The sequence below is a fragment of the Labrus bergylta genome, chromosome 2 (genome assembly GCF_963930695.1).
Source record: "Labrus bergylta chromosome 2, fLabBer1.1, whole genome shotgun sequence".
NCBI classification, from domain to species: domain Eukaryota; kingdom Metazoa; phylum Chordata; class Actinopteri; order Labriformes; family Labridae; genus Labrus; species Labrus bergylta.
Window position 1 is genome coordinate 19,322,211 of NC_089196.1, and position 18,039 is coordinate 19,340,249.

General features: G+C 39.9%; 1 protein-coding gene across 1 annotated transcript in view; it reads left to right on the top strand.

The window, feature by feature from the left end:
- nf2a (NF2, moesin-ezrin-radixin like (MERLIN) tumor suppressor a) overlaps positions 1–18,039 on the top strand; it is a 31,102-nt gene that overhangs the window by 3,844 nt on the left and 9,219 nt on the right. The window contains exons 4-13 of the mRNA XM_020636652.3: positions 1,297–1,380; positions 9,279–9,347; positions 9,509–9,591; positions 11,768–11,843; positions 12,428–12,562; positions 13,696–13,770; positions 14,002–14,115; positions 14,873–14,995; positions 15,344–15,561; positions 16,950–17,055. Of these exons, the coding sequence (XP_020492308.1) occupies positions 1,297–1,380; positions 9,279–9,347; positions 9,509–9,591; positions 11,768–11,843; positions 12,428–12,562; positions 13,696–13,770; positions 14,002–14,115; positions 14,873–14,995; positions 15,344–15,561; positions 16,950–17,055 (1,083 nt within the window). The remainder of the gene's footprint in view (positions 1–1,296; positions 1,381–9,278; positions 9,348–9,508; positions 9,592–11,767; positions 11,844–12,427; positions 12,563–13,695; positions 13,771–14,001; positions 14,116–14,872; positions 14,996–15,343; positions 15,562–16,949; positions 17,056–18,039) is intronic.

The window sequence follows — 18,039 nt, forward strand, 5'->3', positions numbered from 1 at the left end:
AGGGGCTGTCACCTTTTGGCTCCACACCTTTGTTGGTTCAAAACAAGAGAAGATAGCACGACTGGCTTTGCAAATACTAAAGTTTATAACACATTAAATTGCCCTCTTCCATGCTTGGGCTGTAAGCGTGTTTTCACGGTCTAACCTTACTATCTGGCGTTTTGCTCTGCATGTCGTTTCGGCAAGTTTGGCAGGTGAGTGAGCTCTGGTGAGACGTAGCCCTTTAATCTGCAGGGAGCTTGTTTAAGGGGATTGCCACTTTCTTTTTAGGGATTCATGTTATTTCTGTGATCCGTGACAGTTGAGTCAACTGGCTGAGCATCAAGCCCCTTTTTCTCCAAAACCTATAAACTGGAGGCCCAAACCTGGAATTTGTCAGTCTTTCTGACTCACGCAGATTCACACACATAGAGTCAGCTGTCCTGCGGGTACAGAAAAAGAAACATGAATTATATAGGAATGGGTGGCGCTCCACTTTAATTATGATTTGGGGCTTTTCTCGGTCTCACACATTTCTGTCATGTTATTATGCTCTGCTGACTTGCAGGCATGGAGCAGCTTAACGATCATGTGAACTAATGTTGACTTGGGTTACTGTAGAGCTTCTGGCTCTGCATTTAATAGGTCCCTGTGTGGCTATGATACCCAAGTCCAACAGTATTTATTCAGCAGAGTTTGCCCAGTTCCAGGACCTCTCTGAAAAGTGAAAGTACCAGCACACAGTTTAAGAAGTAGCTAGAAGTTTATGTTTAATTTTTTTAAAAAGAAAAACGATAAGGACAGCGCTCCAAATTTTGTATTTTATTATTATCATTATTTATTAACAAGAAGTTGTGGCTTCCAAAAGCTAGAACCTGAATGCTGAGCTTTAACAAACACACAGGCTGCCAAAAGTTCAGGATATCAGAAGCAAAGCTGGGTGTCACTTTTCTCTCTTCTTTTCATTGTGTTTGAGTCAAGTGGGATCAGCTGTCAATCAGATTCAAAGAGATTTGACGCTCAAACTGAAGACAAAAATTAGTTTTCCTGATTTATATCAGTGATCATAAATTCCTCTCAAACACAGCCTAACTGGATCTTTCTTCAGTTGGAAAGAAAAACCCATTCTCCACTTATTTAACAAATACTGATATGACACAGAATATACATTTGCCAGTCTTTTTTCTATTGAGAAATGATTTTGTTTTTGTGTGTTAGAAAGGCTTGCTGCAATCAAGAGGGTTCTGCTATTTAGACGGATGCATGCATAGCAAAAATAGCCGGGCCTCAAAGATGATTATATTTGGTTATCCTCAGGTGAAGAGGAAGATCCTGGAGGAGGAGATTCACTGTCCACCCGAGGCCTCTGTGCTGCTGGCCTCCTACGCCGTCCATGCTAAGGTAAGTGCTGGTTTTTACTCATGATGTTATTGTCAGTTATATTCAGATGAGGTCAGGACAAACATCCATCCACTCCTCTGTGCATTGTATATTAGTTTATTTTACTTTTATTAATAACTGGAATGACCGTAAAACTCCAACTGCTTAGGCCTGTTTATGTATTCATGATTTTTTTTTTTTGTATCCTATCAAACTGTATTGTATCTTATTATTTTGAATGCCTCTCATCATTTCACAAGTGATGTTAATCATTAGCTACAAATATCAACTTTCTGTCACTGCAATGAAGAGTGCAATAGTTTGATAGAAAAGCAGTGTAGACGTAGATACTTGACATCATTCAGAGGATTTGGGTCCCATCCAAGCAGAGGAGCTACTTTTGAAACAAGTTAAAACAATAACTAAATCCAGGAAACATAATAGAACTTCAATTGTTTAGAACTAATCCGTCTAAGCCGTCACAAATCAGCACACAACACAGCTGAAGTTCTGTCTTAAGCTAGTTTTGTAAAAGGTCCTTTAAAATCACTTCACTGTTGCATTGATTACTATGGACAGAGGTGCTGTTTGCCCCCCCCAACAGCTGATAAACTTTAAACCACAGCATTGCCTCAAAATCTGCAAATTTTGCAATGGAAGTAGGAAACCTCCCCAAGTGGGAGGGGATTCCTTCTGATAGCACTCACACTCAATGCCCTGCTAAGCTTTGCATGCATTATTGCTGTGAAAACAAAAAATGTCAATAAAGGAAAAATAAGAGGAATTATCTGTCTGGGAGTGATCAAAGAGTCACTGCATGAAATACCTTTCAGGGTCGAAACCTTTGCGTCCCGACAGATCTGCAGCTATCAGGAAAATGTCCTGTATTAACTATGCTGTCTATGGATGAAGTGTAACTGCTGAGAAAAGGAAAGTTGTCAGTTTTCCTGAAGGCTACAAAGCAATAACTGCTGCAGTAGAGTGTACATCGCACCAAACTGTTTTATCTGTCAGTATGATGTCAAGTATGTTCAACCCCTCAGTTCTAGCAAAGAACTCTGGATATCGACTGTAGGAAAATATGACGTTGAGGTCGAAGTGTCTAAAATTAGCTTATTTTGCAGGCGGTATCAAACTGGATTGTTCTGTATCAAAAAGGTCTGCTGTGAAGTTATTGACTCACATGTTCACCTGACGTCAATGGAAAATCACTCTACAGGTAGAAGCTCCCTTAATAAACCTAGAGCGATCTGAGTCGTCTTGGTTGAAAGATCCCATCTCACTGAAATCCACACAGAGAAAAAAAAAAAATAGGGAGAGTGAGGTGCAGCTTTTTGACAGGCGGACAAGGTCTAGTGAGACCGGAGCTTTACCTCAAAGGTTTGTCCAAGAGCCTTCAGAGACTCGCATATCCCATGCCAATTTAATCCCGGTATAGGTTTAAAGAGGGTGTGAGGATACGGAAAAGTCAGCAAATGAGCTTGAGACTTTTGCCCCCTGCTGTCAGCGCCCCACGATCTGGAAGCACCAGACAATACGGGACCACAATCTGTTGTCCTTTAATCAGCGGTCCTCTTTGATTAGAGCCGGTATGAGGTAGTTGTCGTCGTAATGGGGAGACAGGTACTTGTTTAGCAGCTGCTGAGAGCTGTTTGGCAGACTTTTTTTTTCCCCCCTCTCCTTCTCTCTCATCGTGAGCTGTTTTTTTTTTTTTTTTTTTTTTTTGTAGAACCACCCATGAGGTTGAGAATATAACACAGTGGGATCAAATTTGGTAACGTCGCTCATCTCTAATCATGACAGTGCCTGCCTGAAATTTGAAAGAATGCCATCTTGTACTCCAAGATGGCATCAATGCTTTGAAGGGATTTTTTTCAAAATGATGTGAATCACAGCTCTGCTCAGGTACATGGAGGTTTACTAGAATTCTCTGTTTTTCATCTGTTTCCAGTTGGAGTGAAAAGGGGCATTAAATCTGTGACAATCACAGAAAAAAGCCATCAAAGCGACTATTCCTTGTTTATGTTACAGACAGTTTGTAAAAAGAGAGAATAATAAAGGTAAAAATAACAGAGATGCTTCAAAACTGCTCTGACTGGTTTCTTTACAGCTATTCACCTTTGTGTATGTAACCTAACACAGCAAGGTGTAAGAGTGTCAATCACAAGATGAACAACTTTTATAAATCAGTGATTATAAATCATGTGACCATCTATGACATGATCACCTTATTAAGGCTCCTATATCATCACAGACACAAATCTGAACAGTCATCTGTACTTTATCAGCCATATTAAATCCAACTTCCATATTTACGTTCTTGTGATATATTTTTTAATATATTTTTATAATAATGCTATATTTTTTATGTTCACTTAATAACCATAAACTGATCTGCCTTTCTGATTGATTACGAGTCTTGACCATGAATTGTCTGTATAAACAGATTGTACATTATGAGCTGATTTCCCCCGTAAATTTCCACATACTCATAAAAAATGTAGACGTATATAATCAAATATACATGTGTATAGTGCATGCATGCATATGCACCATATGTATAAATGTATATTATACCATGAAATAACTTTCTATATGTTGTGCAATCACTTTTATGGGCATTTAAATATATAATATATATTTAAATATAATTCAAAACAAAATCAGGTGTACATTATTTCTAATTAATGTCAATGACAAATAATTACATTTATGTTGTTGTCCTTTGAGCTGTTGCAACATGTTAATCCCCCCCTCCCCCCCTCCCCCTATTAGGGGGAAATGAACATGAGAGTCGTTCTAAAATTAAATTAACATGTTCTTCTTTCTAAAACATCTGTAATCTTTCAAAAGGACAAATGGACATGTTGGATTTTCGGCAAATAACTTGTTTCTTACTCATTTGCCAAACCTTAAAAACATCCAGTTTGTAATCAGAGTCTTTTGAGTAACTTTTGCTTGACGAAGGACTGACTGATTGATTGTTGTTCAACAACACAATAATGTGTTCTATACCTGATATCAAACTTTAGCATGCTCTCTTCATTGATCAGCGTTTGCACTGGTTCAAAGTTCTTCATGCAGAACAATGTTTTTCAAAAAAGCAAAGCTTTATGAATTTAACTGTTAAGGTGTTCAGATTTTTTTTCATCACTCTTTAAGACATCAAATTAGCTTGATATAAGAAAGTCTGAATGAATTCAGATCTTCTGAGTCATGTTTTAAGAATCATAGCTACTCTACTGTATTTTTGTGTTCTTTTTGCTCTGTGAACCGACATCACACCTCCGTTCTTCCACAGAGGCTCCCGTGCCTCCTGCTTTGTATTCTGAGTTGGTGCGATGCTACAAAAAGGTACCTGCAGGGAATTTCAGGAAGCTGTCAATACGGAAAAAGGCGAAAGGGAGTTAGTTTGGCATGGAGTTTGAGTCGGGAGTGAGGTTTAGATTTCTCTCTGCCACAACCCCACAGAGGGCGAGAGATACATATCTAGCAAAGTGGAGAGGAATGTGATAAACATAAAGCATGAATGATGACACACTATCTTCACTACATTTCTGAAAAATAAACGAGACCTCTTTCTTTGACTCTCTTTGTAGATTATTTTCCTGACTGGTTTTGACCTCGCAGCATGTGACACTGATACGATGATTTATAATCCGTGTAAATGGACAAAGCTAAAACGAATTGCTGTCTGCAGTTTCTGAACCAAAAATATCTTAATTGATACTTGATGTCAGCTTTGCCTTGAGATTATGTAAATCGTGTCTCACTCACCTGACCTGCTGTCTTGACATGATGTTACAGCCCACCTCAGCTTTAGTGAGTCTAATGTTTAGATGGAAAGAAAAGGAGGAAGACAATTTTACTACCCTTGAGACTTCTCAAATTTGGTCACAATTTGCAGCCATGTAGTGTACATGAGAAGATTAAATACATTGCAAGAGTGTTCTTACAGAGAAATGGGTGATAGTTGGTCACTTTCAGTTAATAGCACATTTAATTAAGCATGATAGCACTTTTAACTCTTATTACTAACACCAGCGTACTTACTGTACGTGCTCCTATAAGGATGTCATCATGCATCGTTAATACCAAGAATCATCTGATATGATTCACATGGAAGAAGATAACAAGTCATACCAAAAAATAAAACTAAATCGAATTGATAGTTACTATATGGAAAATAAGTGATCACAATTGAATGTTTCCTGAGAGGGATATAAATGTCTGTACCATCATTTTAACCCATCAAATGTTTGAGGTTATTTTCCCTGAGAAATGCTTCAAGAGGACCAGTCAGGGGATCAGAAAAGAGCCATGGCATGACCTTTGACATATATTAGACCCTTACCTTTGGTTTATAGCCATCCATGAAGGCTAGATATTGGAAGCCTGCTTTTCTCAGTATCGTACTGTAAATTGATTTTCCTCGATGTGCTTTCAACATGTGAATCATACATTTCCTAAATTTAGAACTAAGCTCAACTGAACACAGCTTATCCACTAGTCAGTGATCACCGCTTTGCTGCTGGTGATGATTGTAAAGTTAAAAAAAATGGACACGTAATCGACCCCCTAGAATGTATTTCTGTCAGTTTTCGGGAGGTTAAAAATAATTGGAAGTAAGGTGTGTAATGATAAAAGAATCTGCGAGCACTGGCTCTGTCAAAACGTACTGTAGCTGAGCTGAAGCCCAGCTGGCTCAATAATAACTCTAGAAGTCTTACGTGTCATCAATTACGAAGCAGTCACAAACAAACAGGTGAGGAACTGAAGGGAAGGGATCTCATCACACAGCCCTTAGCTTCTCAGCACTGTTAGCCACTTCACCAGTGGTCCAGACTTTAAATTCAAGTCTGTTTATTACTTTTTTCAGACCAGTTTGCACAAAAAGAGCTCCCCATTAAACCCAACAATAACGGCAGAGACACAGAACAAAACACCACTTTAAAATCTAATTATTGATACCTTCAGGGAGAAACGTACGAAGGTACACCTTGTTATAAATTCAGACACATTTTAAATGGGAATCAGCATCAGGTTTTTCTTTTCTTTTTGAGCAAAACTATAATAAATAGGAAAGACCCAACCCTAACCCGTATAGACACAACTCATTTATTCTTTTCCTATAATGAAAATGGTGTCTGTATTTAAATCAAAAGATAAATTAAACCACTCAGACATGTTTGTCCTCTAAATTAATACATATTATTGTAAAACTGCTTTACACAACTATCAAAGACAAATGAAAGTACGGTTTATAAACATGTTTAGAATATACTTTTGCATTATGGAAAGAATTAAGAAAATCATCATCAACCTTTTCTTCAGTTCTCGGAGAGATCATTGAGGATGACCCTCATTTACAATGATGCCGAGAAATACACACATAGATGACAAACATAATGAGTTAAAGCTACCACAGAAAATAGGATAAATACATACAAATAAAATAATTTTAAAAGCGTGAAATGACTTCAATAATTAGTCAACAATTAAAATCAAATAAAACAGTTACAGGGAGGTATTGGGCAATTAAAAAGAATATTCTCAAAGTGTCCAAAAGGGATAAAAGAGCTCCATTTCAGGTCATGTTGTAAAAATATTCCAAGAGTTCGCTGCACTAACACTGAAAGCAGTTTGTCCTCGGTCAGTCCTGGCATGGGGAACCTGGTGAACCAGTCGCTCACTCTAGCGAGTTAAACATGGACCGGGGTTCAAATGCAACAAGGAGGTGATATATGATGGTAGCTTTCCGGTAGTTATTTCGTCAGTCAGAGAGCCAACGTACCTTATCAAGCAGAATGCAGTGGTGAGTCATTTAACTATCAACAGTAATGAATCTAAGTGCATCGTCTCCTCATCTTCACATAAACGAGTGGAATAAGTTTGTTGAGTAGAGCAACATTAGTGGTCAGAGATTGATTGTGTGCAAGGGTTGCAAAAGTCCACCAAAAAAACATCAATGTTATCTCAATTACATCTACATTTGATCTGCTGTCTTTGTTTTAAGACTCAGTCTATCAGTCAGATAGGTGATTTTGGGGCTGTCCTTTCCCTTGCTCTCAAAGGGAATCACTTTGTTGAGAGTATTTTTCTATTCCTTCAGGTATTGGCCTGCTTACAATTAAATTGAAGCAAAATTGCAAAGCCACTTGAGAAGCAGTGGGGTGTGTAGCAATGTGAAACCTCAATGGTGTTATTAGATTGTTTTGTTACTCTCAGTCTACTTGTAGGGAATGAGTCTTTTTTTTTTTTTTTTTTTTTTTTTTTTTTTTGCTTTTTTGCCTCCTAAAATTCATGAGAAAGAAAGAAAGAGAAGATGCCACTTTTCTTTAGTGGCCTCTCAAAGTCAAGGACAAAGAGTCTCTGAAAACTTTTGTGACTCCAGTCCTCTCACACTTTAGCTTAAGCACTTATTTCATGGATGTCCTAAATTCTTGAAAAATTCCAAAAACAAAATGTGTTTTTCTGCAATTATGAATCAACAATGCTGACTCATGTATTTATCCTCTCCATGTTGATAAATAACAGAAGTTCTCCATTTTTTTCTTTATAATGAAAAGGATGGAGTTTCAGTTTTTATTATATCACTTGGGGAGTTTGGTAAGAAAACATTCTTATTATATTGTATATTTTGCGCGAGTTAACATTAAAGAATTCAATAGGCCTATGACGTCATTTCATACTGATGTAGGGTTCTGATTTGTGTTGAATCAAAATTGTAACATGGCTTTGTGATATGAACAAACATGTATTGTAAATGCAAATAACATTATATCAGATCGTGATGAGAGCTGCGGTGAAGAATGAAGACTAGAATCACAAGTTTAACAGTCTGAAATGTCTCATCAGTACCAACAACCCTTGATGGAGTTGGATTTTCAATAATATGTGCACATTATCTCGATAATGTATACACAAACATTTCTCTTAAATACCTGTTTGCTCTTCACAATATTGACGTCAATGTGACATTTTGGATCCAATCTGAATGTCAGAGAGGGCTGATGGGGGGAGGAAGTGATCTCCCCTTCTGTACCGTCTTCAGAGATAGTAACCGATTTGTTACAGGAGCGATACGAGATCAGCTGAACCAGCGGGTGGAGCGCAGCGCGGTGTGTGTGCATGTCTGACTGTTTGTGTATGTGGAGCTTCTGCAATGTGGATTTACAGAACTGGGACAACAATATTACGCTGTCGCAAAAAAAATCAATATTAATGTACAAAGAAGCGATGGCGGCTGCGCTTAGTTTCTGCGCTTTTGTGAAAAAAGCAGTCTGAAAAGGATTATAGATAGAAACAAGATTCCCCTCCTTGATCATCTCTTGTAACATATTGTTTTTAAAACATCATAACCAATCAAAAATAATCCCAGTGCCAAAGAAATATACCACCGGGTTTGCAAAAAAATCTCAGAGCTTAAAGCAATGCACAGATAAAGGTAAATGTGCAGGTTAACCTATTTACATAAATCTTCAGTCATAGCCCACCATGTTTAATTCATATCCTACCACCAGTTCCACAGCAGCCCAGAGGAATTCCCCTGCACCACCACTTAGTCATGCCTAATCCATCCATATCGCCCCTCAAAACATCCATGATATCATTTGTATCCCGGCTCTGAGATGATAACCGATCAGGCTCTCGGAGATATAGCCTAATAGCATAATTTACACCGTACTCCCAACAACTGGGCCACTCGGTGTGTAGTGCACGTTAATGACCTGACGCCTCACCAGCCTCCATTTATTCCACAGACACCCTTTTTTTCTTTCTTAACAGGTGCTGTAGTTTTCATCTTGAACAGCTCCCAGGAGAAGGAATAGTCGTGCCTGTTATTGGATGGAAGGAGGAGAGAGGCCATTAGTTTGGAGGGATTTTAATCCTTTTGGCACTTTTGCTTTATTTTACAGTATGGAGACTACGACCCAAACGTACACAAACCTGGCTTCTTGGCCGAGGAGGAACTGCTGCCTAAGAGGGTGAGTGACAGCTGTCTCCACCTGTTGTTATTCATTCAAGATGTTGACATATTTATGTACTGTAGTTATCTGGGCCAGTACCTGCATTATTTGAGCATCCCAGTATGTACTGTATTCTCTACAAGCAAATGCATATTTAAACCTCTCTCTCTCCATTCCAGGTGATTAACTTGTATCAGATGACTGCAGAAATGTGGGAGGAGAGGATCACTGCGTGCTATGCTGAGCACCGGGGCCGGACGAGGTAAACTCTGCTGCACTAAAATGTACCACACTGCAATACTGCAGATCATTTTGGCAGTAAGAAAGTGTCGCATACATTTGTTTCTGTTTGGAAGTTATTTTTTTAACAAATAGCCAAGAAAATACACAAACTCCAAGCCTCCCATGGTTGTCAGTTATGAGTAATTACATGTATTTTCACAAGGTAAAGACAATCAATGTAGCCATTTTTCAAAAGAAAATCATTTAGTAAAGTTGCTTCTACTCTGAACTAGGTTGAGAATGGGATTGGGAGAAGGTTTTAGGGATGTGGAGTGTCTTAAAACTCCAGCAGGCAGGGAAAGTCAGAACTGGGGAGAGAGAGAGAGAGAGAGTTCTGAAAGCAAGCAAACCAAAGCACCCAGAGAGGTGATAACTGAGTCACTGCTGCTGATGTATCCCCTCTTCAGCTCCAGCAGAGCCATGGGGCTGCCGATTATCACACCTTGCATTTTGTTTAGAAAGTAATGCAGTGTAGTTTGGGGGTATAGTGGGGAGACCGCTGGCCAGCTGATGGGTTTCAATAACACTTTTTAAAAATGGATTCCAAAGATCATTTGACAGTGTTCCTCCAAAACTAATAACAGTTGGATCAATATCATTCTTAATTGTTAAGTATTAATAGCAAATGTGGTCACCGATATGCTAAACTAACGTGGTTGACTTGAGATCTGTTAAAAAACATAAAACAGTACATGTATTGAAAAGTACAAATACATTATAATTATTATATTGAATGTGGGAATGTTGGAATGAAACCCAAAGCACAAGGGAGCCTAACTACTCCCTCAAAGAGTCATGGATGTTGAACTGGCTGAGTTATTCTCCATTAATGTTACATTTAATTGGACATACATTTAAAGTTGTCAAGGGAAAATTGCTGTTTAAGCACAACAACTATGTCATGACTCAAATAGTTTGGTGTATATAGGTATAGAGGTCTACTTCTATATGCTCCTCCCACATCATGCATGAGCAGCTGTCTGGACATTAATTTACTCAAAGAAAGAAGCAGGGAGCTTCCCAGTCTGCATGCAAGCAGCGTCAGTGTCAGTTGTTTTGGTATTTTTAAATTGATACGCCAACAAAGTTTCAGACTTTCAATAAATGCAAAGTTGTAACATTTATCTCAGTCGAGCCTGACGGTATTTTGAACCTAACAAAATGACCCCAGTGTCTTCAACACAGTGAGGCACACAGCTTGAAAGATTCACCACTGACATTGGACTGAGCACTTCCAGACGACCAGTTATCTGTGTCAGGACAGAAAGAGTCATGCAGGACATGGTATGAGTAATGCATCCTATAAATTCAAACAGAATTATGAATCTGAACCCACATTTTGGACACATTTTCAAATGGAATAGTTTCAAGGTAAAACATTATTCATTCACCGTTTCCTATGAAGTCAATCTTAATTTCACAAACTTGAATGACATTGATATTTAACAGCTCGTCATAGAAACCGACCTGCTTGCCATGTGCAAAATGATTTACAACTTTAAAGCTGCACATTCCCACAGTGTTAATCAAGCATTAGCTTTTAAATCTCACTCGACCCACTCTCAAGTCAGACTGTACCCGGTCCAACCTAGTTAAGATTTGTCTCCTTGGCAGACTGTATCCTGCTCGTTTAAACTTTTATGAAGCTTAAGTCATCAATTTCCCCAACCACCACCACCCGTATCAAACAGCACGTTATTAAAAGTGAATTCAGATTCATGCCCTGATTTCTGTCAGAGTGTGCTGATGTTCCTTTTTGTTCAGTTAAACCTGAAACACAGCGGATCTGCTAACCCAGCTGCATAAAGAGGAAGAAAAGAGTTTGATAGATGTAGTTTCTGCAGTGACTCTTAAGTGTCTTGAGGGCATCAAAATAAGTCGTTCCATCAAGCATAACCTCTTAAGCCTGTTAGCGAACTACGGTTGCATTTCGTGTCAGCACTGTGCTTCTGTTTTCAACCTCGCAAGAGTGATGTGGCAGAGTTTTTGTAGATCACACAGCGCGACAGATGCTACACACAAAAGCCAAGGAAACAAGGTCTGATCCCCTTTTTTCTCCGCCTCCTCTCCTCTTCTCTCCCCCTACCTCTCTTCTTCATTCCCTTGGATCCCTCTAAATCTCCTCCCCCTCTTTTCTCTGCCTGTCTTTGAACCAGGGATGAAGCTGAGATGGAGTATCTAAAAATAGCTCAGGACCTGGACATGTACGGCGTCAATTACTTTTTAATCAGGGTGAGCCAATGCTGTTACACTATATCTTTACAAAGTTAGCCAATGTGGGAGATGAGGGGGCGTGTCACCATGGTGTAATGAAATGAAGTGGAGGGGACGCAGTCTGACTCTGCTGTCCTTCAACCGACTTTGTTATTTGAAGATTGGGCTTCTTTTTTTCTTTTTCTTTTTGAACAAAGTAGTTATTTTGAGCAAAGGATCAGTTTCTGTGTGGCAGTGTATCTTTCCCATGTGAGTCATAACAAAAAAATGAATTTACTTGAGGTGCCTCTGGCCTTGATCAATGCGTTCTCTAAAAGGCCGAGACATTTTAAAATACCAGCAGCAAGTCAACGTCAGCTTAAGTAATTCACTGTAGCGTTGTTTTTAAGGAAAACAAGCCCAGAGTGCATACACTTCTCACAACTGGGCATTGTTCAGCTCAGATTGAACAAACAGTTTTGCCAAGCACAGCTCGCACAATGTCAAAAGCAAACACAAATACATTTTGGGCTGGAAATGCACTCAATCAACCGCTTGCTAGTATCCTTTAAAAGACAAATAAGAGGAAGAGTGTGTCTTTATTTTGGGCTGCTGTGCTTCAGAATAAAAAGGGAACAGATCTTCTTCTGGGAGTAGACGCCCTGGGTCTGCACATCTACGAGCCGGACAACAGACTGACGCCAAAGTGCTCCTTTCCTTGGAACGAGATCCGTAACATCTCCTACAGCGACAAAGAGGTGAAAGAATCTGTGATTGTACTACACCATGGCAAAAAGTTTGAGTCTATTAAATGTGGGTGAAACTTAAATATAATAATAATAGTAGACTTTATTTGGCATGGACATCACAGATACATTGGATGAACCAGATGCATTGTTTAAGTGTTTTAGCAAGCATGCTAGTTCTCAACACCTGTCCACAGGAGGCTTTTGAAAAGAAAACAATTAAGATAGGGAGAAAAGCGATAAAACAGAGAAAACAATAATGGGAGAATAAATAAATAGAACTGTAGAGCAAAGGCAGCATGATCAAACAATAAACCAGTCAGAAGCTATTCATGTAAGCACTGTTTGTTTTGATTTTAGCCATTGTTTGAGTCCTCTGTTAAAAGCATTACTGTTGCTCTCTAATTTTATGCCAGTGGGCAGAGAGTTCCCATGTTTTGCCCCCTTTGCAGAGAAAGCAGACTGGACAAGAGATGTCTTGTACATTGGAACAAGACAATCACCGCTGATGGAGGCTCGTGTGACTACCCTACGAGAGCTCTGACGCCTAATGGCTAATTCAGATAACAGTGGTGACACAGGATTATTAAAACATTTTAAAAAAAAAAAGAAAAAGAGAGAGATATGAATAGTCTGTAATTGAGAATCATACCTGGATCCGTTATTTTTTAAGGGATTACATCCTGTGTTGTGCGAATATATAATATAAACTGACAGAAACTTTATGTTTGAACAATTTAAGAACTTCAAAGGTCATGACAGCTTTTTATATTTTGACGGCATAGAGTCCTGTCCAAAGTGTGAGGCACAAAGTGATATAGGGATGTCTGACTACATTTTGCTTGTTATGCAGCGCACAATCTGGGCCTTAAATAAGGCGCAGGGCGCATAGAAGTTCGATTAAGTCCCTGGATTAAACAAAGGTGTGTTTGTGGAAAACAGGACTAAAACCACAGTCTAAGCACCCATGGTGCCCTAACGTGGGCATCTCACTGATATTTATATACACAACGGTGGCACAGATGGAAAACTGGGAAAAAAAAGATTTGCGCTGTGCGTCAAGACACTTTATGCTAGTTAATGATAGGCCCTTTGTGACATATTGAATTCTATATTTTGAGTTTTCTATTTTTCTCCATGTTTAGTTCACCATCAAGCCTCTGGACAAGAAAACCAACGTTTTCAAGTTCAACTCTTCACGGCTCAGAGTCAACAAGCTGGTGAGTTCTGCTGAGTTGGTAGAAATTGTTTCGGCTTCTAAATACTTTTTTTTTTTTTTCAACCAGCGGCTCATGAAGGCGTGGGAGCTGTCATTTTCAACTGTTCATCTGAGTATACATGGAAGATAATACAAGAAACTTGTGAATAAGAGTTCTTGGAGGTAGCAACATTTACGACGTATTGTGAAGTGTTGCTGTAACAAACACTCGTTTTTTTGATTTCTTGTACAGATCCTCCAGTTGTGTATAGGGAACCATGACCTGTTCATGCGCAGGCGGCGCATCGACTCAATCGAAGTGCAGCAGATGAAGGCTCAGGCCAGAGAGGAGAGGGCCAGGAAACAGGTACTGAAAGTGTGACAAGGTTGTACTTGTAGTTCAAGTAGTAGTTCAAATGTACTGAAGGTTTTGACAAAATGTTTCGATCATATCCTGTTTTTCATACATTCTATAAAGCCAGTATAAAAGAAAGTTATCAAACCATTGGTAAAGAAGAGGGCACATTCATGTTATTAAACGGTCTATGTTACACCTGCAATGATGGGACACAGTGTGGATTGCATGATGTGGGGGACGGGCATTGGTGCCTTGCTAAAGGGCACCTCTGTGAAGTGAACTGGCACCTCTCCAGCTACCAGACCAACTTCCAGATTTGATCCTTACCGGCGACCCTCCAGTTCCCAACCCAAGTCCCTACAGACTGAGCTACTGCCTCCCCCGAGTAGTGGAGACTGACAGACTTGATGAATTAAGCATGTTTGGAGGAACATTTGTACGTGAACATGTTCATCTCAAACAAATTGAGAATGCACTCAAAAACAGGAGCATGGAAAGCACTTAGATACACAGAAACACTTTCTGCCCATCCACCTAAAGTGTTTATTCAACTTTAGTTGTTTATGGATTCCCTTAATTGTTTGTCCTCTAAATCCTTTTTTGATTCACCTGTTTTGTGATCCTCTCTGTTCCAAGGTTTGCTTTGTCTGTCTTATTCGCATTTATATTCCGTCCTTTGTTTCTTCCTTTATCCACATTTCAACTCATTTTGTCTCTTCACATCCTCTTTTCTTCTTTCCACATCCCACCTGTCATTGTTGTTAAGATGGAGAGGCAGCGTCTGCATAGAGAGAAGCAACTGCGGGAGGACGCCGAGAGAGCCAGGGACGAGCTGGAGAGGAGGCTGATTCAGCTGCAGGATGAGGCTCACATGGCCAACGAGGCGCTGGTAAGCTTCAGGCTGGATGGCTTAACCCAAAATCATTTCTTGGAGGGGGGATTTGCCAAATATATATCCCAGGTTTCCAAAACAAAAAATCCAGCTCTTCACTTCTTTTCTTTCCATAGTTCAATTTTGTATGTCTTGTATGGTCCATCTCTTTCTTCTGTCCTATTCCCATTTTCATCTTAATTTATCCCTTCTCATTCTGTCCTCATTTTCTCTGCATGATATTTTCACCTCTGTCTCTATGTTGTTATGCTCATCCTCGTTCTCTCCTATACTCAACTTTTCTTCCCCCTATTCCCCCTTTTTCTTGCTTTTGCCCTCTGTCCTCCTCTTCATGCTCCTCACCAGCTGCGATCAGAGCAGACGGCGGACCTGCTGGCTGAAAAGGCCCAGATCGCGGAGGAGGAGGCCAAGCTGCTGGCCCAGAAAGCTGCCGAGGCTGAGACGGAGATGCAGCGCATCAAAGTGACTGCCATCCGCGGCCAGGAGGAGAGGAGGCTCATGGAGCAGAAGATGCTGGAGACAGAGATGCTGGCCCTCAAGATGGCTGAGGAATCGGAAAGAAGGTGGGGAAGGGAGGACTGTTTGGATGAATGTAAGACAGCCATCCATGCTGGAGTGATTCTGATTCTGATCAGGTGTTTCGCTGCAGTGCGGTTTTGTCTCTTACATATAAATCATCTTTATTCCTGTCTTAGTATCCGTCTCACAAACTGCAATGCATTTCGATATCTAAATAACTAATTCTCACATCTCTTTTACCCTCCGAGAGTTTTCATTCTTTATTTGTTCAAATACCTCCAAGTGAGGAAGCTTTCTTTTAAAGCATAAAAAAAAAGCTGTTCCCAAATAACCTCGACTCATGAGCCTCCCAAGTGTTCTCTGAGTTACTTGACTGTTTAATGTCAAGGTGCACAAACACAAACGCTGCAGCTCAGTCTGCACAGCAGCACAGAAGTCAGTCAATATGCTCCTTGCGCAGAGCCAGGTAACACGGCTGCATATAAATGACTCGATCAAAGAATAAGAACTTCTTGCTTGTTTAAAATCATTTAATTTGAAAGCCTTTGTTCTTTGCACTGCAGCTGAAAACATGGGTAATCATCCGTCTACAGCCACACTGCTTCAGACAGAGACAAAAGAAAGACCGCTTTTGTTCGGCAGCTCTGTGAGGCTGTGGTTTAATTTGTGCTAGTTAATTGTTAGCGGTAGTATCGATTGATTCTAGGAGTAGCGATCAGAAAGTCTCTGTCACTGCTCATTGAAGCTCCAAGGTGCTGAAACTGATCTGTGATTTGATCTCTGCTTTGGTCTTTTTATCATTCATCCTTGAATGGTTCAAATAAACAACTTTACATCTTGATTTCTTTGAGGTCAGATGGAGAAGGAGATTTGATGAGGGATCCTTGACAAACACTCCGTACAGCTTCATAGGTGCAAGTCCAAAGCAGCAACCCACTAAGGACATTTCTGCAATACAACAGAAAACACAGACACTAAAAATATCACTACACGGCCTCTCCTTCACAATTCATAAGCCAATCATTTGAAATGTGCACCATTAACCACTTGTAACTGCAATTTGTGGACGAGCACTTTCTGCAGCAGAGAAATTTAAACCGGCACCACTCAACATGTAAATGGCTACGTCCACTCAAACCCTCAAGGCACACGGCTGACCCCCACATTAATGAGGAACTGCTGAGTGTTCAGGAACACAATAAAAATAAATTTAAGAACGTTCATATCACATTCTTGCATCTCTGTGTGCAAGTTCGATGGAGTCAGAAATAAGTGTCTGCTGGGATGATTCAATGATCAACTGGGAAACAGAGTGAAAAATCCCATTTAATTATGCTCCCATGATCCGATAATGTAAGATCCTGTTTACCTTCAAGTAAAAGTGAATTCAAGTTTAAACTGCATCTGTCTGTCTGTCTGTTTTCTTCCTCAGAGCCAAAGAGGCTGAGCAGCTGAAACAGGACCTGCAGGAAGCCAGGCAGTCAGAGCGCAGGGCAAAGCACAAGCTGCTGGAGATTACCACCAGGGCTGTCTATACGGTAACCGGCCCAGTAGCCACACACACATACAGACACATACACACGTGTTTGCACTTACGGTACATTTACTGTATATTCAAAACACGACAGAAGACAAGCCGAAGAAGATAGTGTGCACAAGCTTAAGTAATGGAGCACCCAAAATGATGCTAATTGATCAATTCCTTGATCATTTATTTGAGCTTAATGTGTTATCGGTATTGAAAGCATGGCCTCTCTGCCTGCTCTTCTTCTACTTCCCTTTATCTGTTGCTTTTCATGTGTCCTATTTTTTATCATTTATAAAAGCCTAAATAAAGTTAACTATAAAAAATGTGCCTCACACACAAATCTACCAACACAAATAAAATCCAATAGAGTTTGACAGTGCCTGCAGAAGTATAGTGTTTCATTCCCTACTGTGATTATCAGCTGCAACTGTTGATATTGAAAAAAATGTTTCATATTAGCTTGAATACTGAGAGAACACACGCGCGCACACACACACGCACACGCACACGCACACGCACACACACACACACACACACACACACACACACACACACACACACACACACACACTCGCTAGATGAAATACACAAATAATTGTATCCTCTGCAGAACCATACTGAAAAGGAAATACTTGCATAAGAACAGGCAGCCAGCACATAAGGCAGCCTACGCAAGAGCTCCCAACATGCTAAAAACCCACACACAAGATATGAATCTGCTTACACACATGTGCGCACGCACACACACACACACACACACACACACACACAGATGCATATTCAGATTCTGGCCATAGCTAGAGATCTACTGCCTTGTAGACTTCAGAATTCAGAATGAAGAGCCTACACACACACACACACACAGACACACACACGCTGCTGCCTCCTACACACAAAATAAATTGTTGCTGCTAGAACACAATAAATAAATGCACGCATCAGCCTATCAACATGAAGTCTAAACATATAAACATACACAAGTAGACAATATTTT